Genomic DNA, 24,360 nt, shown 5'->3' with positions numbered 1-24,360 from the left:
GCATGGGAAAGATGCAACATGATGATATTATCTTGGATAACAAAGACTTTTTCCCCACAAATTGCTGAGAGTGTTATATACGTGGAAGAAGCAAAAGAATTATGGGATGAGTTGAAAGAAAGATTTTCCAAGGGTGACCATTTCAAGATTTCGGACTTACTTCAAGACATACACTCCATTAGACAAGGGGAAAGAGGAGTGAGTCAATTCTTCACCGATTTAAAGATCCTGTGGGAGGAATTGGAGTTCTTGAGACCCATACCCACCTACACATGAAAGATACCATGCAACTGTGATCTTTCAAGAGTCTTCTTGAAGTATAGAAAAATGGAGCATGTGATATGTTTTCTAAAGGGATTGAATGACTCTTACAACACTGTTAGAACACAGATTCTTTTAATGGATCCCCTTTCAAACATCAATCGGGTTTTCTCTCTTATTATGCAACAAGAGAGACAGGAGAAGCATGGCTCAGCTGATGCTAAAGTTTTGGCCAGTGCTGCTGACAGAAACAATCAGTGGAAAGGCCAAGGACGGGGCTCTGGGTTCCGTGGTCAAGGAAGAGGAAGAGGTAGAAATCCTAACTATGGCAAACAATGTTCCTATTGCAACAAGATGAACCACACAATTGATGAGTGCTACTCTAAGCATGGGTATCCACCTTGGTACAAGAAAGGAGAGGGCAGTCAAGACAGAAAGAATGAATGGAGTTCTACCAATGCTTGCCAGAACACCATTGAACTAGATGGGATTCAGAGAACACAACCTACAAATAACAGCAATATTTTTAACTCTATCACTGCAGAACAGATGCAGAAGCTTCTCCGAATGATAGACAAAGATGATGAGCCAACTCACAAAGTCAATCAAGGTAATTTTTCCTGGATAATAGATACTGGTGCCACAGATCATGTGACACATGATAAAATGAATTTTATCACCTTTTATCAAATTAAATCTATTTCTATAAGATTACCAAACAATACTACCCTCACTGTACAATTCTCTGAGGACTTTGTCATTTTCAATGTTTTATATATTCCTGAGTTTTATTTCAATTTGATCTCAGTTCAAAGTCTTATTAAAGACTTGAATTGCAGTCTGACTTTCTCCTCTAAGACTTGCCAGATAAAGGAGAACCATACATTGAAGATGATTGGATATGCTAACTGTTGGAGAGGGCTCTATTATCTGTAGGCTTTTCCTAAACCCGATCAAAGATATATTGCCAAGACTGTTTTTTCCTTTAAGAATGTTGATGTAAACCTGTGGCACTATAGATTAGGCCATCCAGGGGACAGGGTTATAAAACAAATATGCGAGAATTTTCCCTATGTTAGATTAGGTATTAATATTGTTTGTGATACCTGCCATTATGCTAAACAACGAAAACTGTCTTTTCTGAAAAGTACTTCTACTACTGCTGAATGTTTTGATATTGTGCACTGTGATATATGGGGTCCTTTTAATACTATCTCTGTTCATGGTCATAAATATTTTCTCACCATAGTTGATGACTATAGTAGACACACATGGATTTTTTGATGAATAATAAAGGCCAAACTAGAGATTTGCTGCAGAGTTTTGTTGCTAAAATTAAAAATCAGTTCAACAAAGGGATTAAGACTATTAGGTCCGATAATGGTCCTGAATTTAAGTGTGTGGATTTCTATAAATTACATGGCATCAATCATCAAAGGAGTTGTGTTGAGACTCCTGAGCAAAACTCTGTTGTTGAAAGGAAACACCAACACATTCTAAATGTTACTCGTGGCCTCCTTTTTCAAGCTAATGTACCTAATGCTTATTGGTCCTATGTGGTTAGTCATGCTGTCTACCTTATAAATAGGTTGCCTACTCCCATTCTTAATAACAAAACCCCTCATGATCTGCTATATAACTTGCCTCATACCTATTTAAACCTCAAAACCTTTGGATGTTTATGTTTTGTCTCTACTCTTGAGCATAATAGAAGCAAACTTGACCCAAGAGCTAGAAAGGCTATTTTTCTAGGCTACAAAACTGATGTGAAAGGTTATCTTGTACTTGACATAAACACCAAGGAACTTCTTATAAGCAAAAACGTTGTCTTCCATGAAGACATTTTCCCTTACAAAAATTTGCAAGACAACAGTACAAATTCAGATAGTGGAAGGGACAAAGCTGACTCTCTTAGTGATCTTCTAAAAGATCACTATCACACTGATGATGACATACATGCCGAATTGGATGCTGCTGACCAGGAAGAGGCACAACAACTCATTGCTGATGAAGACAACAGTGACAATACAGGAGACAGTCAGGATATACAATTGCAAAGAAGGTCTAACAGATCCAAAAAAACCCCTGACTACCTAAAAGATTATGTTCATCACGTCAATCAATCCCTATCTGTGAAGAATGGTCTTAAAACCCCTTACCCGATATCTAATCTGTTGTGTTGTGATAATCTTTCTAAAAAGCATCTAAAATACACCATGGCTGTCACTGGAAACAAAGAGCCTAGATCTTACAGTGAGGCAAAAGGCATGAATGAATGGGTAGAGGCCATGCTGAGAGAGATCAAAGCTCTGCAAGACAATGACACATGGGTTCTAACTCAGCTACCTCCAGGAAAGGCTACTATAGGATGTAAGTGGGTGTATAAGACGAAATACAAAGTTGATGGTAGCATTGAAAGGTTCAAGGCTCGCCTGGTGGCAAAAGGTTACACACAACAAGAGGGAATAGACTATCTTGACACCTTTTCCCCTATTGCTAAACTGACCACGGTTAGGTTACTCATTGCCCTAACTGCTTCAAATAATTGGTTCCTACATCAACTAGATGTAGACAATGCTTTCCTACATGGAGACCTTAATGAAGAGGTGTGCATGGAGCCACCTCCAGGTTTGACTGACCACAATGAAGGGCAGGTTTGCAGGTTAACAAAATCCTTATATGGCTTAAAGCAAGCCAGTAGGCAGTGGTTTGAAAAATTGTCTTCCTTCCTAATATCTGTAAACTATACTCAATCTAAGTCTGACCACTCCTTGTTCACTAGAACAACCCCTACCAGTTTCACTGCTCTACTTGTATATGTGGATGACATTGTTTTGACAGGAAACTCTATGATGGAGATCAACTGCATAAAAGGGCTCCTACACAAGAAATTTCGAATAAAGAATCTTGGAGAACTCAAGTACTTCCTAGGTTTGGAAGTGGCCAGGTCAAAGAAAGGTATTCATTTATGCCAAAGGAAGTATGCTTTGGACATATTGGAGGAGACATGGTTGTTGGGATGTAAACCTTCCTCTACCCCCTTCCTAAGCGATACAACCTCATTATACAAGATGGACAGCTACCTGGATGATCCAGGTCCATATAGAAGACTAATAGGAAAGTTACTCTATCTTACAAATACAAGACCTGATTTATGCTTTTCAGTTAATTTACTTAGTCAGTTCATGCAATCACCAACTGAGTATCACTATCGTGCCATTTAGCACATTCTTAGGTACATTAAATCAAAGCCCTCTAAAGTGCTATTTTTCGCTGCTGACTCTCCTATGCAGTTAAAGGCCTTTAGTGACTCTGATTGGGCCACTTGTCCCAATACTAGAAGATCCACAACAGGATTCTGTATCTTCCTCATATCCTCTCTCATTTCCTGGAAATCTAAAAAGCAGAAGACTATTTCAAGATCATCCACAGAAGCTGAGTACAGAGCACTCGCTGCCACTGTATGTGAGATACAATGGCTCTGTTATCTCCTACAGGACCTCCAAATTGAAGAGTTAGGGACCCCTGCCTTGTACTGCGACAACAAGTCTGCGAGACAGATAGCTCACAACCAGAGCTTTCACGAACGCACCAAGCATATTGAGCTCGATTGCCATGTTGTTCGTGAGAAAATTCAGGAACATCTCCTCACCCTTCTTCTCGTGCGATCCGACGAGCAGCTTGCCAATATCTTCACCAAATTCCCTCATCACGTCAAATTCAAGTCTATTGTTCCCAAACTTGGACTGGTGACCATACACCGTCCAGTTTGAGGGGAGGCTGTTGAGAATCAAATAGATCCTCTACTGTAAAATGGATCGAAATCCATACTCTTTTAGGTCTTAATTTCTTTTATTATTTTTGCTGTTTTATGTTTACCAGAGCTCTATAAATAGAGCTCCTCTTTACGTTTTCCATACATTGTAACACAATAACACAATAACAGAATACAGTTAATAGAAAGCAAGAAAGGTTCCGTTTTACTTACTCTTCTCCTTGCCCTCTTCATTTTTCTCTTCTGCGTCATCGTCGTCCGACGCCGCTAAGGCCGCCGGACCGCCGCACTGTCGCCAGCCTTCTCAGTCTCCAAGGAAGAACTCTCTGGATCCTCCGTTCTCTCTCCTCTCTCGCGTAGGAGCTTTTGTCACGTTTGCTCGATTCTCCCACTCAGATGGCTTTACCTACATCACGTGCCATGAGTTATTGGGTCGCCCTCCTGTGCACACCATTTTGGGCCATTGAACATTTTTTAACGAAATATGGGGCCTTACTAAATTTTTTTAAAAGGTATGATCACTTTGAACAAAACCCCTAAAAGTAGGGACCAAATGATGTATTAAACCTATGTCAGACCTCATTAAAAACGCACCCAAAACCCCTCTGAACGGACGCCAAGTGTCAAGCAACGAGGATTTGGAAATCAGATAGTGGAAGACAGGTGTCAGCAGATGAGTGGATGTTCGTTTTAACGTGGGAAGCAAAACTGTGTTTTTCTGAAAACCCCGTCCCACTCTCTCTGCATGCACCCTTCTTCCCCAAGACTCTGAACTTCTCATTTTCTCCTCCTTCTCACTAAAAGCTCTCCCTTCTCTCTACCGAAACTCACAATTTCTCTACTCCGATCTCCGTTCAGGCACCGTAGAAGCACTCCCGGCGTCCCAAGCTTCAGTTTGAACCGATCAATTTTGAGTTCTGATCTGGTAAGTCTTCTTCTCCTTTAGTCGTTCGTTCCCTAGCACATGCAAACCAACTTCTGGTTGCATGGGTTCATAGTCTTCTTCTGAACCAGTTGGTTTGTTGTTTGTTTTGATTTGAAGAGTTGATTGAACGTTGAGGGTAGAAGAATTTTAGTCAGACAAACTGCATTCTATATCTAGTACGCTCGTTCACGCTAGAGGTAAGGGAAGCTTATTTAATTTAATTTGTATGCTATTGGATTGTATGAACGTTCGTTAGTTGACTGAATGAATTGGATGCATGATGATTGATATGATTGTAGTACATGAACGTTCGTTTATTTAATAAGTGGAAATGAAATATGATTGAGTTATGTTATGATGTATGAAATATATGAAATTTCTATGTTTGGAGGGTATGAAATATGAACGTATAATGTTGTGAAACTATATGTTAATAAATGAGTTGGAATATAAATGATCCTGATATGATTTCCCATAAGAAAGTGTACGTTCGTTACTGAACGGTCCTTGACCGTTCGGTTTTCTAGTGAATTTGGTTAGTAGTGGATTCTTTCATTTGGGAAGAATCCTATTTGAGGACGAGCGTCTGCATTTCGAATCACTATGCTTGAGCGTTCGGCCAAGTATAACTGTGTCTTGGTGTCCTGTTATAAATGTAAGTATGTGTATATATATATATATATATATATATATATATATATATATCTATATATATATATATATATATATATATAATTGTATATTTTAGTTATTCTTAAATACTACTCCAATAGTATCTTAGTATAATTATCAAGCTTCCTTTCTATAAGTTTAGTAGCACCTGGTCTTCTACCAAGTGTTCGTCCTAGCAAGTGTTTGGTCTTACACCAAGTACTCACTCTATCTTTTTAAGTTAAACTACATAAAATAAGTGTTCGTTCAAGCCCTCTGGGGATCACTCACTAAAATGTTCAGTCTTTGACTGGCATTTGGATTTCTTGATACTAAACCCAATTAAACTAAGTATTCACAAGTGTTTGGTTTCTTCATGTGAATCATTCTAAGTATTTGTTTTGAGTGCATTGAGATGTCCTTATTCATTGATTTCATTCTGGAGTCGTCGTTCTTGGTCTGGTCATTTTGATGGTCAGTGGAGTTCTCAAGAGTCAGTTCATCTAATTGGCTCAATGTTGTAACTGACGTTCGTTCCAATCGTTCTTGGAATATATGATTGTGCTCGTTATTTTCTCACCCGATATCAAACCCTTGTTCTTAATCTATTCCAAAATTTGAGATCTTTCAGTTTCATTATACGTACTCGCTCTCGTTATGAATTCCGGTTGAACGTTCGTTATTTAGAATTTTTATGAATCTTTGAACGAGGTGGTTAAATGAGATACTTATTAATGAAAGATGAAGAAAATGTGATATGGAAATGTTGTGGTTTATGGACGAGCGTTCCGGGGAGGAACGACTCATGTATGAATATTGGAATTGGTAAAGTATGACTGTGGGCATGCTAAGCTGGTTGTTCATCCTGATGTTCCGTGAACACTCGTCTTCACGTAGAGGAGGGTAGGTCATGTGTGGGAATGGCAGGAGGTCCTAGTCCTTAGGGGTACTTTGGACAGATAGGGCTAACCTCGGGTGGCAAGTGTTGAGGGCATCCCAGTTACTACATCACCCGGGTGCACGAACGCCTGTAGCTACACAGATTTCATACAGTCCGGACAGTCAGTCTAGTATTTTAGGTTTTGTATGAACGACCTATGAATTATCTTGTTGGTTTGATTTCGTGAAATGTATGTTATGCATGAATTAAATTACATAAGCTTACCCTGTGTTTTCTGTCGTGTCTTGTTTTGTACGTTCGTCTTGTCGTTGCAATGATCATCCGTGTGGATGTGAGCAGAAGGGGACGCGCTGTTGGAAGATACGCTGGAAGAAGAAAATTTGGTGGAAGTTGAAGTTAAGGCTGAACCGTAGGACGTTCAGTTAGTAGTTTAGTTTGGTAGTGAGGTGGTTGTTTGATCACCTCCCCTTTTAGCTTTGCATGAACGATCGGTATTTTATTTTGTAAACCGGTCGGATAGTTTTGTAGTACTGTACAGTTTAAATGTGTAACTCTTTCTGTAAAGGCCGTTCGGCCAGAACCGTACGCTTTTCTTAGTGTAAGACTGATCTGCTATATTATTAAATGTAATTATTCTATTATATAGTTTATTGCTGTATTTTTGGGATGTTACAACCTATAATTTAAAAGTAATTTTTTATTTTAATTTCACCACAAGATACGGTAAGTTTTTTATATGAAGTAAAAGAAATATTGTGTAAGAGGTACATGAAAAAACTTTTCATACACCAATTATAAAAAAACAAGACTTAGGCTCAAATTCTTAATGTTTTAATAGCCAAAAAGCTATTGTTGGAATCTTTCCTTACCTTCAACAAGTATACTAAGTCAATTGTAGTACCAAACAAATGTTGTATCTGCATGGAATTGTGCAAAACTTAAAGTAATTTAAATTTTTTATCTCTTGGTACCAAACAATTTTAAAGATGTTGTGTTAAATGATTTAAACAAAGCAAAACAAGATTGAAAATAACCAATATAAGTGTGTATTGATATTGGGTTTCATCTATCTTCATCATATTAATTATACTTGTACCGATTCAATATATATATATATATATATATATATATATATATATATATATATATATATATAAATGTAATCCTCTAGTTTCATTGAAAGTTCTTAGCTAATACTAAATCAATTCCTTGAGTTTATAACTTAAGGATCTCAAGCATAATATTATTTCCTCAATCACTAATGAATGAATCCTTGATTTAAGTGTCAGAGAGGCAACAATAGAATGTTTGCGTGTTTAGACAAAAATCAAGATAACAGGGTGAATTGATTTCTTGTGATTTAAAATAATTTGTCTTCTCTCTTTTTAAAGTTACTTAACAAATAATATCAACAACAATAAAGAATGTAGGGAAATAGAGATTACAAAAGTAGTTTTATACTGGTTCGGATCAACAAACCCTATGTCTAGTTGCTAATCCCTAAAACGAGAGATCAATGATTCACTATCACAAAACCTATAACAGTTAAATACAAGTTTAAAGGTTTAGAAAACACCTTTCTTAAAGCAACAAGAGATGGGACTCACTTCCCCTTAACATCACAAGGGATGAACACTTTCTTCGACTCTTCACAAAGGATCAACATTTCCTTTGAATCTTCACAAAAGAATGACAGACCTCACTCAGTAACAACAGTACAATACTCGATCACACTCCCAATGAAAGTTCTCACTTTGCCCACACCAAGATTCCAAAGCCTCTATAGAAAGTTTCACAATATCTCTAGCTTATCACTTCAATTCTATTCTATCTGAGTTGTTTGTGTATATTGAATAAGAGTCTAGAAATTCTATTTATAGACTTCACTCATGGATATCTCAAAAAAAAGTTGTTTTCATCCTTTTCTCGCTGGAATAATCGACTATCACACTTGTTAATCGATTATCATTAATGGATTGTCCAACAACTAAAAAAAGACTAGAAAACTCCAACGGCTAGTTGTGATAATCGATTATCATAAGTCATAATTGATTATTAATAATCGATTATCAATTCTTATTAATCGATTATTTCAGTGGTCATTTGAGTTTTTGTTTTAAAAACTTACTCTATGATAATTGATTATCTTTGTGGCTAATCGATTATCAATCCTGATAATCGATTATTCTATAGCATTTTTTTATCAAAATAGAAAGTTAACTACACATGTTACATGGAATCAAAAACTATTCCTAGCCTAAGTCCTATACAATATTCTATACTTATTACAAAAGTTTTCCAATGCAATACGAGTCTTCATTTGATCTTCTTGCATTTTGTAAGTTCTTTACAACGTAATTTTTAACATCATCAAAACTTCATTGCTTCATCTTTTTTATAACAATCTCTCCCTTTTTTATGATGATAAAAAAACTCCTTTTGTTTAAAGCCTTTTGTAATAATATGCATACATACACAACTTAAGGAAGAAAAGACATTAATGGACTTAGAAAAAATAAGTGTAAGCTTTAAACAAATTTATTTTTCTCTCCTTTTATCATTATTAAAACGTTGTGTAAAGAAGTACTCCTCCTTTAGTGAGTAACTTAAACAAAATTAAGTTGCCCCTAAAATTGATACCTTAAGGAAGAAAGAGAAATAGTTTATCAAAAATAATTGTCAAATTTTTTTCTTTCATGTTAAAACCTCCCTCTTAATTTGGCAATCCATATTTTACCAAGTTTTGGTGCATACCCAAAAAAATTTTCCTTAATTTTGAAATAACCTGCGAAACAAGAAAAAAATAATATTTTTGTCCCTAAAAACACTTATGGGTCCTTTAAAGTTAGCGACAAATTATTTTATAATAGGAATCCATGCATATATTCCATTTAGAACACCATAATATTTTATTTTACATTTATTTGATGTATGACCATTTTTCATTCAATAGAAACAAGTAACAACATTTAGGTTCCTATAATAAGTAGCTCCTTTTTCTACCCAAACTCTACGGGTTCTTTTAGTTCTATTCTTAGATTTAGGAACATACCTATTTTTAGCAACCTTTTTTCTTTTCTATAGAGCTTTTACTACATTCTCCTTTGGTTGTTTCTAGTAGTTTCTTCAAATTTATGCAAGATGTACATTCATCACTACTAACAAATTTTCTTTTTTCTAAATAGGAAATTTTGTTTTCCAAATTTTCATTTTCTTCAAGCATATTTTCAAATTTTTATTTTAACTCTTTAAAATCAATTTTTAATTTCTTATGAGCAAAATCTAGTTTTTCTGACTCTAGTAATAATTCTCTATATGTACCATGCAATTCATCTTCATCAATATCTATATCATCAAATTTATCATAATCGCTAGAGGTCCTTACTTGGCTTCTAGCTATATGGTCATATGTCATTAAACAAATATTTGCTTGCTCATTAAAGTCGTTAATGCTTGATGAAAAACTTAATGAAGAGCTTGAATTATATACTCTTCCCACTCCTTTTTATTTTGGAGATTTTTCTTTCTTTCTTTTTTTATTTGGACAATTTGCTTTGATATGTCCTAATTCTCCACAATCGTAACACCTAAAATTTGAGGAGGATCCTTGATTCTTCTTTTTGCAATCTTTGTATTTTCCCTTGTTCATCATGAACTTTATGAGCATTTTTATCAATTGGTCTAGATTTTCACAATCAGAATCATCATTGTCTTTGACGCTTTTGCTATTGACAACCTCGAGTTTAAAACTAATATTTCTTTTTATTCCTCGATCATTTTCTTCTTTCAACATTTCAAGTTCAATCTCATGCTCTCTTAATTTATCAAACAAAGCCGCCATAAACATGGTTGCATTGTGACTCTGAGATGGTCGTGACTTTTGGCTATCATCTCTTGTTCAAATATTTTAGAATTTTAATATTTAACTCTTCAATGTAAAAATTCTTACCCAAATTGGATAAATGATTGATTATGTGTGTAAAACATTTCTGCATATCGTGGATTGTTTCCCAGTGTTTCATCCGAAACATCTCATATTCTTTGACTAAAGAGTTATTTCGAGCACACTTAATTTGATTTGTGCCTTCATGAGTTACTCTTAAAATTTTCCACATTTTTTGAGTGCTTTTACAGGAAAACACCCTATAAAACTCATCAAGGGTTAAAGTAGATGAAATTATATTTCTGACCTTAACATCATATTGAGCCCTCCTTTTTTCATCAACAGTCCATTGAGCATAGGGCTTAGGTTCCTGCATATTATTTACCGTGATAGTAGGAACAAAAAGACCATTTTCAACAACATTCCATTATCAACGATTCATTATCACAAAACCAATAAATCTTACAATCACACAGATACAAGTTTAAAGGTTTAGAAAACACCTCTCTTGAGACCACAAGAGATGATACTCGCTTCCCCCGAACACCACAAGGGATGAAAACTTCCTCTGAATCTTCACAAAGGATGTCAAACTTTACTCAGCAACAACAACAACACTCGATAACACTTGTAGTGAAAGTTCTCGCTCTGCCCACACCAAGTTTCTAAGCCTTTTCAGAGAGTTTAACAAAAACCTTAGCTTTTCGCTTCAATTTTGTTCTAATTGAGTTGTTGTGTATTTTGAACGAGAGTCTAGAACTTCTATTTATAGACTTCACTCATGTACACTTCTAGAAATTCGTTTTCAGACTTTTCTCACTAGAATAATTGATTATCACACTTGGTAATCGATTATCCATTAATGGATAGTTCAACAATCAAAAAATGGCTAGAAAACTCCAACGGTTAGTCGTGATAAACGGTTATCATAAGTCATAATTGATTATTAATAATCGATTATCAACGATTATTCCAACGGCCATTTTGAGTTTTTGTTTTAAAAACTTACTCTATGATAATCGATTATCTCTATGACTAATCAATTATCAATTTTGATAATCGATTATTCTAGAGCATTTTTTAATCCAAAGAGAAATTTAATTACATATGTTACATGGAATCAAAAACTACTTCTAGCCAAATTATTAACATATGAATAACAACAATGATATATATATATATATAGCAATACAAAGAATTAGAATATATTACATTCAACCTCAATATAAGAGAGTTTAACTACTTATGTTGATTATTCATGCTAAGCATATGGAATGGTTGTCCAGTTCTCATAACTCTTAAAATGTTATAATGAATACACAAGAACTCATAAGAAAAAAGTCTATTTAAAGAGCTTCCTAAAACATACAACACTATGTTTTACAAAAATTAAGATCAATGCTCAATTCTAGTATTTAGTGCTCAACAATAAAAGTTTTCTCTTGTGTGAGAATTTTTTTATGTCGTGTTCCAACTTTAAGATTTCTTTCTTAAGAAGATTTTCTTTTGATTCAACTCTTTCTCATTATGTTGGGGTTGCTTAATTTTTTTTTTTTGGTTTCTTGGATTCCAATGATGAATGATAATGTTAATGTTAGTGGAGGAGATTATGTTGTCATTGAGGACTTGAACAAAAAGTGGATATCAAGGGGTTGAAAGAGAGACTTCGTATGTTGGACGAGGTTCCAATTTTATATGACGTTGTCATATGATCCAATTACAATTATGTTATTTGTGTGGGGTTGGAGATAAATTTGTATAAGATTTGTATTATATATATATATATATATATATATTTATTTATTTCACAAATGTTATAAAATAAGATTTCTTTTGAGAAATTTCATTTTTAAAATTGTACTTTAAATCTTCATATTTTATTTTTAAAATATGCTTGAAAGTTAATATCTTTTGCAGGGGATTTATATTCTAATATACTCAATAGTCTCACATTACTTAGGAGTCGTAATCAAACACAATTTGTATAATTATATTTTATTTGTCACTGAAATAAAACAATAACATTTATTTGGATTGACATTTAAAAATAAATTCAATGATAAGCTTTTAATCGATTCATTACAAAAGATATTAGGATGAAATATGTTTTTAGTCCCTTACCTTTCAGTAAAAATTGAAAATAATCTCTCTTCTAAATTTTGATCTAATTCAGTCTCCAATTTTAGAAATACGTGAATTTAGTCATTTTATCTAAATTGTGTTAAGTTTATTTGACGTTTCAAGCATATTTCTTAGTTAACATTAAAACCAAAATGTTTCATAATAGAATTTGAGTTATTATTTATATGGTTTGACACATTTTTATTTTAATGTTAACGGATAAACGTGTTTGAAACATCAAATAATCATAACACAATTTAATTAAAAGGACTAAATCTATGTAATTCTAAAGATGAGTAACTAAATTAGTCGAAAGTTTTGAAGAGAGATTAATTCCATTTTCACTTAAAGTTAACGAATAAAAAACATATTTAACTCAATATATTATAAGAATTGATGAATGTTTAAATTATTTTATCTTGTAAGATATATTGATCAAGTTATAAAATCTATATTATATTTTTTTTATTTTACAAAATATTATAAAAAAAGATTTCTTTTAATATGAGATTTCTTTGAGAAATTTTATTTTTAAAATTGTATTTTAAATCTTCATATGCATAGCCTAATAAAGTCTAATAAAGGAGCAACCCATAATAACAAATAATAACCTCCTTTAATAACATAACAATTTTACCTTTTCTTTTATGATAGACAAGCATAAACTTTTTTCCTCTAGAATGTACTTTATTTAATACACATTTTTTCTAATATTAAATTCTCTTATTATGAATCTTGACTAATTAGATTCATAGAGTAACTAGTTTAACGAGACAAGCAAATAAAATATTATTTTAAAAACTACTGAGAAAAAAATGAAGTGATCTATGTTATGCATTATATAATGTTTGAAAATACAGTTCCATTTCATTTTCTTACTTTAAAGATACCAGAGAACTATCTAATCTTTGCACAAATATCTAAAAAAAAATCAAGAAGAAAAGAAAAAATTTGGATCATAAATATACTATGTCATTGTTATAAAATGTTGGTACATTGAAAAAATACAATAAAGATAACGTTGTTCTTATAATAAAATTTCTTAATAATTTCTACAAATTTTAGTTATAATATAAGCTGCTGACTATTCATTGAGTAAAATTATCAGGTGGACAAATGGAACTGAACTAACTGCACTGCACTACTAAAAATTATACTGAATTAAAAACTAATTTGTCTAAACTTAACTGTAAAATAGTTCAGACAAACTGAATTGAATTATTTTTTGTTTTATCAAACTGGACTGAACTGAACTATACTAAATTATGTTAAACTATAATATAAAATGAACTGAATTACTAACTATACTAATTTTAAACTGAATTATACTAATTTTAACACCGCACTAGTTTTAAATCAAAATTTTTAAGTTTAAATTAATTTCATAACATAATTTGAAATAAAATTTATTTTTACTATAGTGGTTTAAAATATGAATAAAAAATAAAATATAAGTTTAAAATTTCACAATATTATTATTATTTTATTTGTTTATATTTTTTATTTGATTATTTATTATTTTACTTTTCTTATAACTAGTAATAAATATGATAAAATAATCTAAAATATTCTTAAAAAATAATAAGATTTATAATAAGTAAAGATTTGATAATATTATAATAGGAGGTATGATCTTAAAGATTTAAATAAGTAAATATTTATATATTATTTTTTAACAACACAGTACATAAAGTTTCTAAAAAAAATAAATTATAATTTTATTGTCACTCAAATTTAAGTGATAGTTTTAGCAGAATGATTTGATTTTGACAAAGACCATAATTGGAGTGACAAACTTAAAAGAAAAATAAAACAAAAACCTAAAAAAACAAAATCAAGTTAATTAAAAGAAACCAGAAAAAAAATATAGAAAAAAAAAGAGGGACCAATGAGTCTCACCAATCATCTTACATCTATGAAAATAAATATTTTAATTCTTGTCTTTCAATGAATATGTTGAATGTTCTGATGCCATTTTTTTATACAAAAATAAATAAAATATTTTTTAAAACTTTCAAGTATACCTAGATTTAAACTTTATTTTATAACTCTTTTAGTATAATATATATTAATAAATTAGAGATTAAATGTCAATATTTAAAAAAAAAACTAAAGATAAGTTTATTGATATAAGAAAATAGACTTTATCCACATTAAATAAAAAATTGAAACTATTCTTTTATTTAATTATTATATCGTTGCATTTGAATGAAATTCAAACATTTTGACTGGTGATGGATAAGCTCAAAGGTGTGAGAGCCGATATAGTATACATACAACATTAAGATTTGAGAGTACAACTCTGTCACCGACCTTTTAAAAATATATTAATTAACTGAACTGAAAACTTCATAAGTTTAGTTTTTTAAAATGGAATCATAAAACAGTATATTTAGTTTTTAGTAAAAATAGATCAGTCTTTTTTAGTATAATATAGTATAGTTAACTATAATACAATATAGATAAGTTATTTTTGCCCAATCCTAAAAATTACATTGGTTCCAAAACTAGCTTATTATGTAAAATCTGTTATTAAGGTATCTATGAATTGAATTTGTAGCGTAAAAACTATATATTAATCCTTTTCTTTTAAAGGAAACTATAAACTAATCTTAAAAATACAAAAATAAAATAAAATTACGAACTCAGAAATTTTCTAGAGCATATTCCTCTTTATTCTCTCAATAATATTTTGCAGGTAATATTGGTTATTGGATTTATTATTTTGTTGACTTGAAAACAAAGCAAGAAATCAGTGCCCGAGTCAGTCCATACCCATCACACCGTTGGATCCCAAAAACTTTCCAATCTGAGGGTGCCCATTGCTCCGATGCAGAACCGTTTGGGTGCAGCGTCATCTCCTTCCTCAGAACGAACCAAGCAGAGACAACCCTTCTTCCTTTAACTCACTTTCTCTCTCTTCACAAAAAAAAAAAAAGAAAAAAAATTCAAACCAAACCCTAATCTCAAATTGAATCCCTTTTGGCAAGGTTTATCTCCGAATCTACTTCTCCTTCAGACCCAGATCGCTTTTCTTCAGACCCTAATTCTACATCTCCAAATTTTCGATCTTTCTGTGCCTCCGAATCATGGAGAAGGAGGAGAAAGAACCAGGCATTCAGAAAAGTGGAGGCGAAATCGAAGAAGCCGAACCCATCGAGCTCGTTCTGTTTCAAGTGCCTGAGTGTTACGTCTACATAGTGAGTCTTCCGTCTTTCTCTTCGTAGGTTTGTCTCAAAATTCGATTTTGGGCAATGGGTTTTGAGAGGGGTGTGATTTCAATTTACAGCTTAGTGGGGGTGTGCAGATGATCAAGTTTCATGTTAGTGTGCTGATTAATAACTTCAGCTTGTTTAGGAATTATGATGGCACTGAATGTTGCTTTAGTGTTTTTTTTATTTATTTATTTAAAGTTGAATTTTCTGTGAATGGGTCGGTTGGAATTTGAAAATTTTCGTGGTGTAAAAGCTAATAATGATTTTCTACTATGCATGCAGATACCTCCAAGAAAGAGGGCAGCTTCATATAGGTTTGTGATCAGCTGATGTGTGATGCTTGTGATTTATTTAGGGTATCTTTGGCGTTATTGAAGTTGTTAATGTACTCTACCTTTGTAAAGAAGTGGTGCTATTCAGCGTGTTAGATCTGTTTTATCACTTCTGCTATGCTTTTAATTATTTTGTGTCTTTCATTGGCTTTGTTAATGTTCTTTTTGAAGAAATTGGTTTTCTGATTTTGGAAGTTTGGTGACTTGTTTTCCTGCTTTGGAGCGTGTGATTACTGGATTTTTATATTTGTGAAATTCATTTCAGAGCTGATGAATGGGATGTCAACAAATGGGCATGGGAGGGGATATTGAAGGTCACTAGCAAGGGAGAAGAATGCATCATAAAACTTGAAGATAAGAGCTCAGGTAAGACCACATCGAATCTTCTTCTAATAGAATGTATAATTTTTTCTTTATTTTTTAATTTTATGATGAAATATATAACTAGGTGAATTATATGCTCGGGCATTTTTAAGAAATGGAGAGCCGCATCCAGTGGAGCCTGTTATTGACAGCAGCAGGTGGTTTTCGCAGACTGTTGATAGTTTAAGTTGTTTGTTACCATACCTTTTTGCACTTCAGAACTGCTTATACTTATATATTCTGCAGATACTTTGTTCTTCGCATTGAAGAGAACATAGGTGAGTCAAAATATCTGCATATTTCTGTGCTTCTTCTCTTAATCATCTTATTGTCTATGTGCTGGGTAGCAGGGTAGGACTTGTAAAGGAAGTGTATAGTACAATCTAATGTAAATAACTGTTTATTTGAAGTAATTTGAAATGATAAATTAGTTTCTACTTCTCATAAAATAGAATAAAAAATTCAGCTTGCTATGCTATCAAAGTATGTATCAGTAATCATCGTCATGATCAATTATTTTGTATTTGTCATGAATCTGGCTTGTTTGTAAAAGCTTTGAGAAGCTTGCAAGCATTTTTGTTTTGTTTTAGACTGCTATAGGAAACTAGTTTTTTCTGTTTACCTTTTGGGTCTTATGTGGATTAACTTATCTATAGATACTGACTATAAGAAAATAAAATGAATTAAACTTTTTCCCATAAGATAAAATGAACTTGTGCATTTCAACCTGTATAACTTCTCTCGTTTAGCTTTATCAAAAGCTAATTTTAACTTGTGGGAGAAGTTTAATTCATTTTACTTTCTTATTTTCTTTTCTTCTCTTCCCTTATGTGTTTGTTTATAGGAAAAAATATCCAAATAAGGTCTATATAGTCTGTGTTTTTGCACAGATTGTCTCCAGATTTACTGCACAGATTGTCTATAAATTCCAGTTAATGACATGACCTAGTGGTTATAATCTTGCTTTATTGCACTAATTGTTTTAAAATATCACAATGACCAGGCTTTATATAATATAATTTTGTTTTGGTAGTTCTGCTGCCCTCTATTTCATATTAGAGACGAAGTTTGGTCTTTATCACTTGAGAATCATGCAGGTGGTCGCCTCCGACATGCTTTTATTGGCATAGGATTCCGAGAAAGAACGGAGGCTTATGACTTCCAAGCTGCCTTACATGATCATATGAAGTATCCTCCTTTAACTATATTTATTATTTTTATTACATATATCTCGTGATCTCATCATCTGCAAAACTTGGCAGCCTTTAAACATTTTTTCATTCATTCTGGCTTAGAGGACGGAGGTCCTCATACTATTTTTTAACAAATAGAAAGCACGTCTCTTCCTAAATTTTTGAAAGATATCTGAATAAAAAGAAAACTGCTGAGGAAATGGAACAACATTACCAGCAAACTTCCTCGGTTGATTACAGTCTGAAAGAAGGAGAGACTCTTGTGCTGCAAATTAAGACCAATGTATGAAATTCTGCATTTTGCTCCTGTGAACGATGCTGTTTTCTTTTTTCAGCACATTGTATTTATTATTTCTTATCTTTTGCATGCAGAAAAGTGACAGCAGTGTGAAGTCCAAGTTTTTTGAGCAGGGTCTGAACAAATCCCCAGAAGAAAGGAATGGAAAAAAAGAATCTCTAACTAGTATTAAGTTACCACCACCTCCTCCAGCACCACCTTCACCTGTTGTCACCCCGCAGAAGTCTCCAACAGACTCACCTACAAAGCTAAGCCTTGATAAGTCTTTTAATGCTGATATTCCAAAAACGGTTGAAGATGACCCAGAACACGAGAATTCTCCTGAAGATCAAAGCACACAGGATGTACCAGATGATGATTTTGGCGATTTCCAAGCAGCAGGTTAAGCTGTCCACCATCGTGTGGCTTGAATTGGTGATGGTTAGGAAACATGCAAAATCGTTGATTCCTTGAACGTCTGCTTTATACCACAGACTTGTAATTCAACTTGGAGATTCAATTGTGTCTTTCCAGACAGGAAGAAAGTAAATCCTACATATCCTCCAACAAAACATCATTAAAGAATCAACCTATATATGCTTTGTAATCGGTGATTGTTTTAGTTACTATGCGGGCTACTACTACTGTGAGAGTTTTTCCTTCATCTTGAGTCACTTTATTTCTGTTTTGTGTTCTGTTTATATTTGTTGATAGCATACTTTCTGTTATGATGAATGAATGAGATTGAGTGTTTATGAACGTTGATTTGTTCCTTATATGATAAAGAAAATGAAACCCAGGTAACAATCTTTGTGGTGTCAAGAACGTGAAAACTTGTTACAAGCCGGGGGAAATGAACACCAATATGCTTCGTGGTTGCTGTACACTGAAGCTATATGCTATAGGACTTGGATACTCTCTAGCTTTTCTGAGTCTTTTTTCTCTCGTTTACTTCATGATCTCTTATCCCTTTCTATTCTCTCTGTTGAAGGGTTGAAAGGAAGTATCTGGAGAGGTTGTTTCATTTTTTGGTTTAATGAAAAAGATTAATTGTGATTTATTCCATTCTATTATTTAACCCTGATATTTTTCTCTAGATTTCAAGTGTACTTGATGGAAAAAATAAAACTATTACTTTTACATCATAAAGTAACTATTTTATTTCTGTTCTAACTAATCTGTTTCATTTTTAAACAGCGAAATCAAATCTTGTTCTATTCTGTTATTAAATATCCAAACAATACACATAAAGGGCTTTTCAGCCTGGAAGGATTTTTTTTTCCCATAGAAGAATGAAAACAATAAAATTGATTAAATAGAAAGTAAAACTACTCAACGATTCAAGTGGTGCACATATCATAGGAGAAAAAGGTTTTTTTGCATCTATTATACTTTAAATATTCTTTCATCCGAACTACATTAATATTTTATCAAAGATGTTTTGATCATTGGAAAAAAATATTGAGTAATTTATTTTTCTGAAATTCGTAATGCTTGTTGAAATATTGGTAAACATCAGAATAAAATTGCTATCCTTAAAAGTTCAGTAATTTAACAAACTTCGTTGTGAAATTTGAAGATAGTCAACTTCGAAACTAGTTGCAGTATCTTTCCTTCTGTTAAAGAGGATAACTACTTATCTTTTTGTTTTTACACAATTTCCAAATCATGCCAATTTTGAAACAATAAATTCAATATCCAAGTAACATGTCCTTCGACCTTTGTACTGGAAAAATTCACTTGCAAAAAGCTTGGATAAAACCATAATAAATGTCTGATATATATTTTTTATAATCTGAAACTCAGCACATTTTATTGACAAGCCAATTCATGCACAAAACTTTTTTGATGCAGTTGAAAAGCCAATTCGGTCATTTGTAAATTTAAAAAAATAACTTTTCGATAAATAAATGTTTTACCTTTTCTACACACACAAATAATCATATAAGAAAGTAAAAAAACGACAAAGTAAAACAATAAAACAAAATAGTCGTACAAAAAGGTAACAGTCATGGTATGGTTGGTGATAAAAAATGGAAAGTGGGGTCCACTCCCAGATAAAGTGAACAACAATGATCAGAAGCTAACTTAGAAATCGGAATCCACATGTCAATCTTAAGGCTCAGTGGAACTGACCCTATTACCTTCTCTCTCTCTCTCTCTCTCCACAGTACTCTTCTTCTTGGTTGCAATTTCTCTTCAATTTTACTACTTTATCCTTCTCATGACTTCTTCAGTCAGACGCTGATACTGCTCTTGTTTCTGTGCGCGTTACAACATGTAAATACTCTTCTGGTTGCACTTTCTTGTTTTTGTCACCACCCTTTTATTTATTTGAGTAATATTTTAAGTGGGTTATGTGTTCTAGTTACAAGTTGGGTTTTTGTTCACATATTTTGATAGTTGTTGTTTTTGAGGGATAGTCCCTTTTTGGATGGAGGAGATGGTGTTCTATTTCATTCTAACCGTTCTTTGACTTGTTTGTATCCTTTCCTTGTTTATGGTGATTTTGATCTGCTTAACTTTTCATTCTGTTTTGTTTAAGAGAAAACAGTTAAAAGTAAAGGATTTTTAAACAGTGAATCACTGGAAGGATGTAGTATGATTTTGCAGAATTGTGGACGTGGCATAATGTTTATAGGATGCTAGTTTATTCTTACAGGTTGCTGTTGAGTTTGGCACTGTAAGGTAGGAATCAGTTGAATGATTATTCAATACATGTGTTCTGAGATGGGATTTATCTACAATGCATTTTGTGCTGTTATAATATTACTCTCTGATCAATGCACATTTAATGAGGCTCTTCGCTGGGCTTTTTCCCCTTGATTTGTTGGCAGAAGATAATCAGGTTGAACGTCTTGAAGTTCAATTTTGTATCCTCTCTCATATTGGACATACAGGGATAGCTCTAGTTATTGTTCCAGTCAGTGTATATTGTGATGGCTATGGGTGTGAAATGCATAACATGGGTTGGGAACATGTTCCAGAAGTTTGAGGATATTTGTGTGGATGACGACGCAGTGTTTGAGGTATACCTTTGTCGCTATTTATCCTTAACCTTTGAATATGCATGTTCATAGTTTCAAATGAGGAAGCTGGAAAGATAAATTACTCCCACCTGGACATGCCGAAAACCTGCTATAAAAGCCATTGAAATCTTAATATTATAATCTTAATTCTTCCACTGCTATTAGTAGAGCTGCAGCTTTGCATCTTTGATTTGTATGTCCAAAGTGTTCTGCCTATAGTGTTTGTTATTTTAGTTGCCACATATATTATGAAACTGAGAGTTGAATCATGAGAGCCAATGTTATTATTAAATTTGTTTTTGTATTTATGGGAATCTGTGATAATTTTTCTGAATTTTCATTTATGTATGATTTCAATGGTTTAGTGTAACACTAGTCTGGTTGAACTGTTGTTTTCGGACTGATAGTTATTAGCCTGCAATTGACTTCTGTAATCCTGTCATCATTTTTGTTTCCCTTTTTTGGGGATAGGAAACTGTTAAGTACTTAGGGAATCAGATGCAGACTGTTGGGGAAAGTGTTATAAAGATCTGTTCAGAAGTCATGCAAGATTTACGTCCTCTACCTACATGTGATTTTGATGAAACATCAGCCTCCGAGTTGCCTATAAATCAAAATACTGATGCTGGCTTAGCTGAGAAGTCTTTTGAAGGTTCCAGGAATATAACTGTAAATGATGGTATCAACCAAACAACCGAGGATTCAAGGATCAGTGATGATGTTGATATTGATGTAATCCATGCCGAATCATGTGATTCTAATGCTTTGTTTATTGCAGCTTCTTGCTACTCGGTCAAAGTTTACAACAAATCAAACCTCGGTGGTGATAAACAAGACAAAAGCATGCCTGCATCCGAGAGTGCCTGTGAAATCACTTTATCAGAAACAGATACACGCAATACATCACAATTATGTGAACTCTCCGGGATAAATGAAAATCATGCAGACACTGTTTCAAAATCAACTTCCTCTGAATCAATTACCATTGCCTCTTTAGCTGACTGCTGCAATGAAATTGAATATACAAGCACTGAAGAAATCCCCAACGATCTAGAATGGGCTGAATCAGCTGAAGGGAAAGAAAAGCATAGTAGTTCATATTCCCTTGTCTTGTTTGTAGATCCATATGGTTAGTATTTGAGCGTCTCTTGGCTGAAGTTTCATTTTTTCCTTCATTGTTTCCTGTTGATAACTTTTAGCTTCTGAGGATGATATGTAACAATTGTATTATATTTCTGGTAGGGGTCAGAACATATCAGCCTGACAATTATTCTTACCACACAATCACTGTATCTCATTCCATTAACTCATTCTGATATACTTTCTTAGTTCAGGTGTCAATTCAAATCATAAGAAGTAGGTCCTCAGTTTATGTGTGCATGCCCTTTAAAAGTACTTTTGGAGTTTATTATATAAGGTGCACATCTATTTGGTTGAATTTGAAGGAGTGTATCTTGGTGCTGGCTGGTTTGGTCCGATTTTGCAAAAGGGTGCATGAAAATAAATGTTGAGGCATCCCCATATGGTTGTATTTGTGAGGTCAGAATAATTTTAAGAAATAGGGAATGTGTTGAAGTTTTCCCGACATTGCCTGTTATATAACCTACTGATGAATAAAAGATAAAATGTTTTCTGTACTAAGTGGCATCTGTTTAAACAACTTAGTTATTTTATAACATATGTAGAAAACTAACTCAGCAAATGGTTTCTTGAACATAACAAGTTCATTGGAATATTTTGTTCAAAGTCTTCATTGGCATATAGATTCAGCAACTCTAAACCTGTTTGCAGTAGATTTTGTTTTCAAGTATTGGACATATAAAAGAAGTCTATGAGTAATCCCTATGTTAACATTCTCAGGGAACAGGCAGTCATTCACTTTCATGATATTTTTTAGCTAATGTTAACTGACACTTCTTATTATTTAAGAAATCACAGAAACATGGGATTTGGATGTACCAAAGATTGGTACTATAGCTGAGCAAGGCCATAAAACTATGCAACAAGATGATGAATTGAAGCTTGTGGAAACTTGTGTTATGGTTACTAGAGATGAACTTGAATCAGTTCTCGATGCAGAGGGTAATCTAAGAACTAGCAAGGTACACATACTCCTCCCCTCTCTCCTTTCTTTGGAGCATATAAGCTCTGACATGTTTATTCCTTTTTCTCATGTTTGAAGAACAAGAAGAGACAACCCTTTTTGTTATCCAAGAAGGCTGCAAGGAGGAAAGAGTATGAAGAGCTTGCAATGTTGCATGGAAACAATGAAAAGGGTGATTTTGCAGAGAGTTTATGTCCAACTTTACAGAATGATCACAAGAAACTACTGCTTCCTGATATATCTGAGTCTGAGTGGGAGGTTCTCTAAATAAAAGGAATGATTAAGTTGTGTAGATACACGACCAACCCTTCAAATATTTCATCCACTTCTTAGTCCTTATGAAGGAGATTGAGATGTTCTATTGCATGCCCTAGAATACCTAGTATGCTACCACAACTACTTTCCTATGATGTTTAATGTTCCATTTCCAAAATTCACTCCACCACCCCACTTTGTTTTTCAGCTTGAAATAAAAAGTAACACAGAAAGAAGTCTTAGTTTGATGCAAATGTGAACCTCCACATAGAGTAGTTAAAGTAGCTTGGACTTTATATGGAGTACTGAATGCAGCATACTGTTTTTCTCATTGACAATGTCCTCTTGTTTGATTCCTAACTTCTTATACAGAATGTCTATATATCTGAATATGATTTCATCTGCTTTTTCATTAATGGTAAGTTTTCTGTTTCTTCTTTTCATTTTTCATTAACGGTGGTTCACAGATAACCATGTTTTTTAAGCCCTTGTGAATGAAAACTGAGATTTAGAGAGAGAGAGAGAGGTTAATCTGTTACATGAGTTTGTAAATTGAAAAAGTAGTGAAGATGAATTTGGTGGATGAATGGTTGGGTGGTACATATTGATTCCCTTGCTCCTCGGCAAAGAATTGTGTAATGGACTCTATCTGGTTCTTATAGGGCACATGTTCTTCACTTCAATAATAGCAATAATAATACTAAAAATATTACTACTACTAATAAAATGAGTAATAATAAAAATAATTATAACAATATTGATGATAAAAAATTAGAAACAATAGTAGTATAAAAATAATAATGATGTTGTTATTATTTATAATAATAATAATAGTAGTAGTAATAAAAAATGTTATCTATAATATCTGCTACTTTATAGTTGGTGTGACCAACGATATGAAAAAGATCAATTTTGTTTTAGTTTGAACAAGAAAATCATTAATTTATTTAGTTTATTAAACTTTTAGTTAAAATTTAATATATTCAATAAAAGTAAATTATATTTATCTGTTAATATATTGTTTCCATATCTAATATATCCTTACACGAATACTATTTGACAAATTGAAAATAAT

The 24,360-nt window shown here is 32.9% G+C and overlaps 3 protein-coding genes across 10 annotated transcripts; all 3 read left to right on the top strand.

Moving 5' to 3' along the window:
- The first annotated feature begins 327 nt into the window (after positions 1–327).
- LOC108332834 (uncharacterized) lies at positions 328–1,197 on the top strand. The gene is made up of 2 exons (XM_017568136.1): positions 328–871; positions 1,070–1,197. Exons 1-2 carry the CDS (start codon positions 328–330, stop codon positions 1,195–1,197), a joined length of 672 nt encoding a protein of 223 aa, XP_017423625.1.
- Positions 1,198–15,239: 14,042 nt separating this feature from the next.
- On the top strand, positions 15,240–18,656 carry LOC108334462 (uncharacterized). The gene is made up of 8 exons (XM_017570324.2): positions 15,240–15,717; positions 16,015–16,046; positions 16,330–16,430; positions 16,513–16,585; positions 16,674–16,705; positions 17,525–17,615; positions 17,789–17,903; positions 17,993–18,656. The coding sequence occupies exons 1-8, from the start codon at positions 15,607–15,609 to the stop codon at positions 18,302–18,304; spliced, it is 867 nt and encodes a 288-aa protein (XP_017425813.1). The 5' UTR covers positions 15,240–15,606; the 3' UTR covers positions 18,305–18,656.
- A 1,328-nt stretch (positions 18,657–19,984) lies between these two features.
- On the top strand, positions 19,985–23,616 carry LOC108332292 (uncharacterized). Of its 8 annotated transcripts, none has more exons than XM_052870931.1 (6): positions 19,993–20,177; positions 20,738–20,926; positions 21,398–21,605; positions 21,705–22,055; positions 22,856–23,028; positions 23,109–23,616. In XM_052870931.1, exons 2-6 carry the CDS (start codon positions 20,837–20,839, stop codon positions 23,295–23,297), a joined length of 1,011 nt encoding a protein of 336 aa, XP_052726891.1. In that variant the 5' UTR covers positions 19,993–20,177; positions 20,738–20,836; the 3' UTR covers positions 23,298–23,616. The 8 variants fall into 8 exon arrangements, with proteins under 8 accessions (XP_052726892.1, XP_017422957.1, XP_017422956.1 ...); XM_017567469.2 differs by having other exon boundaries at positions 20,735–20,926; XM_017567468.2 differs by having other exon boundaries at positions 19,989–20,177; positions 20,735–20,926; positions 21,398–22,055; positions 22,865–23,028.
- The last annotated feature ends 744 nt before the right edge of the window (positions 23,617–24,360 follow it).

Source organism: Vigna angularis, chromosome 11, assembly GCF_016808095.1.
Source record: "Vigna angularis cultivar LongXiaoDou No.4 chromosome 11, ASM1680809v1, whole genome shotgun sequence".
In the NCBI taxonomy this organism is placed as follows: Eukaryota; Viridiplantae; Streptophyta; class Magnoliopsida; order Fabales; family Fabaceae; genus Vigna; species Vigna angularis.
Note: the sequence above shows the minus strand (reverse complement) of the source record. Positions and strands in the feature narration are given on the sequence as shown.

Bases quoted from the DNA above. Each gene is read 5' to 3' on its own strand.
- LOC108332292 (XM_017567467.2), top strand. From the start codon at position 20,837: ATGGCTATGGGTGTGAAATGCATAACATGGGTTGGGAACATGTTCCAG. The intron at 22,056-22,855 runs GTTAGTATTTGA...TTATTATTTAAG, and splicing joins CTTGTTTGTAGATCCATATG to AAATCACAGAAACATGGGAT. The intron at 23,029-23,108 runs GTACACATACTC...TCATGTTTGAAG, and splicing joins GTAATCTAAGAACTAGCAAG to AACAAGAAGAGACAACCCTT.
- LOC108332834 (XM_017568136.1), top strand. From the start codon at position 328: ATGGAGCATGTGATATGTTTTCTAAAGGGATTGAATGACTCTTACAAC. The intron at 872-1,069 runs GTAATTTTTCCT...ATTTGATCTCAG, and splicing joins AACTCACAAAGTCAATCAAG to TTCAAAGTCTTATTAAAGAC.
- LOC108334462 (XM_017570324.2), top strand. From the start codon at position 15,607: ATGGAGAAGGAGGAGAAAGAACCAGGCATTCAGAAAAGTGGAGGCGAA. The intron at 16,431-16,512 runs GTAAGACCACAT...ATATATAACTAG, and splicing joins ACTTGAAGATAAGAGCTCAG to GTGAATTATATGCTCGGGCA. The intron at 16,706-17,524 runs GTGAGTCAAAAT...AGAATCATGCAG, and splicing joins TCGCATTGAAGAGAACATAG to GTGGTCGCCTCCGACATGCT.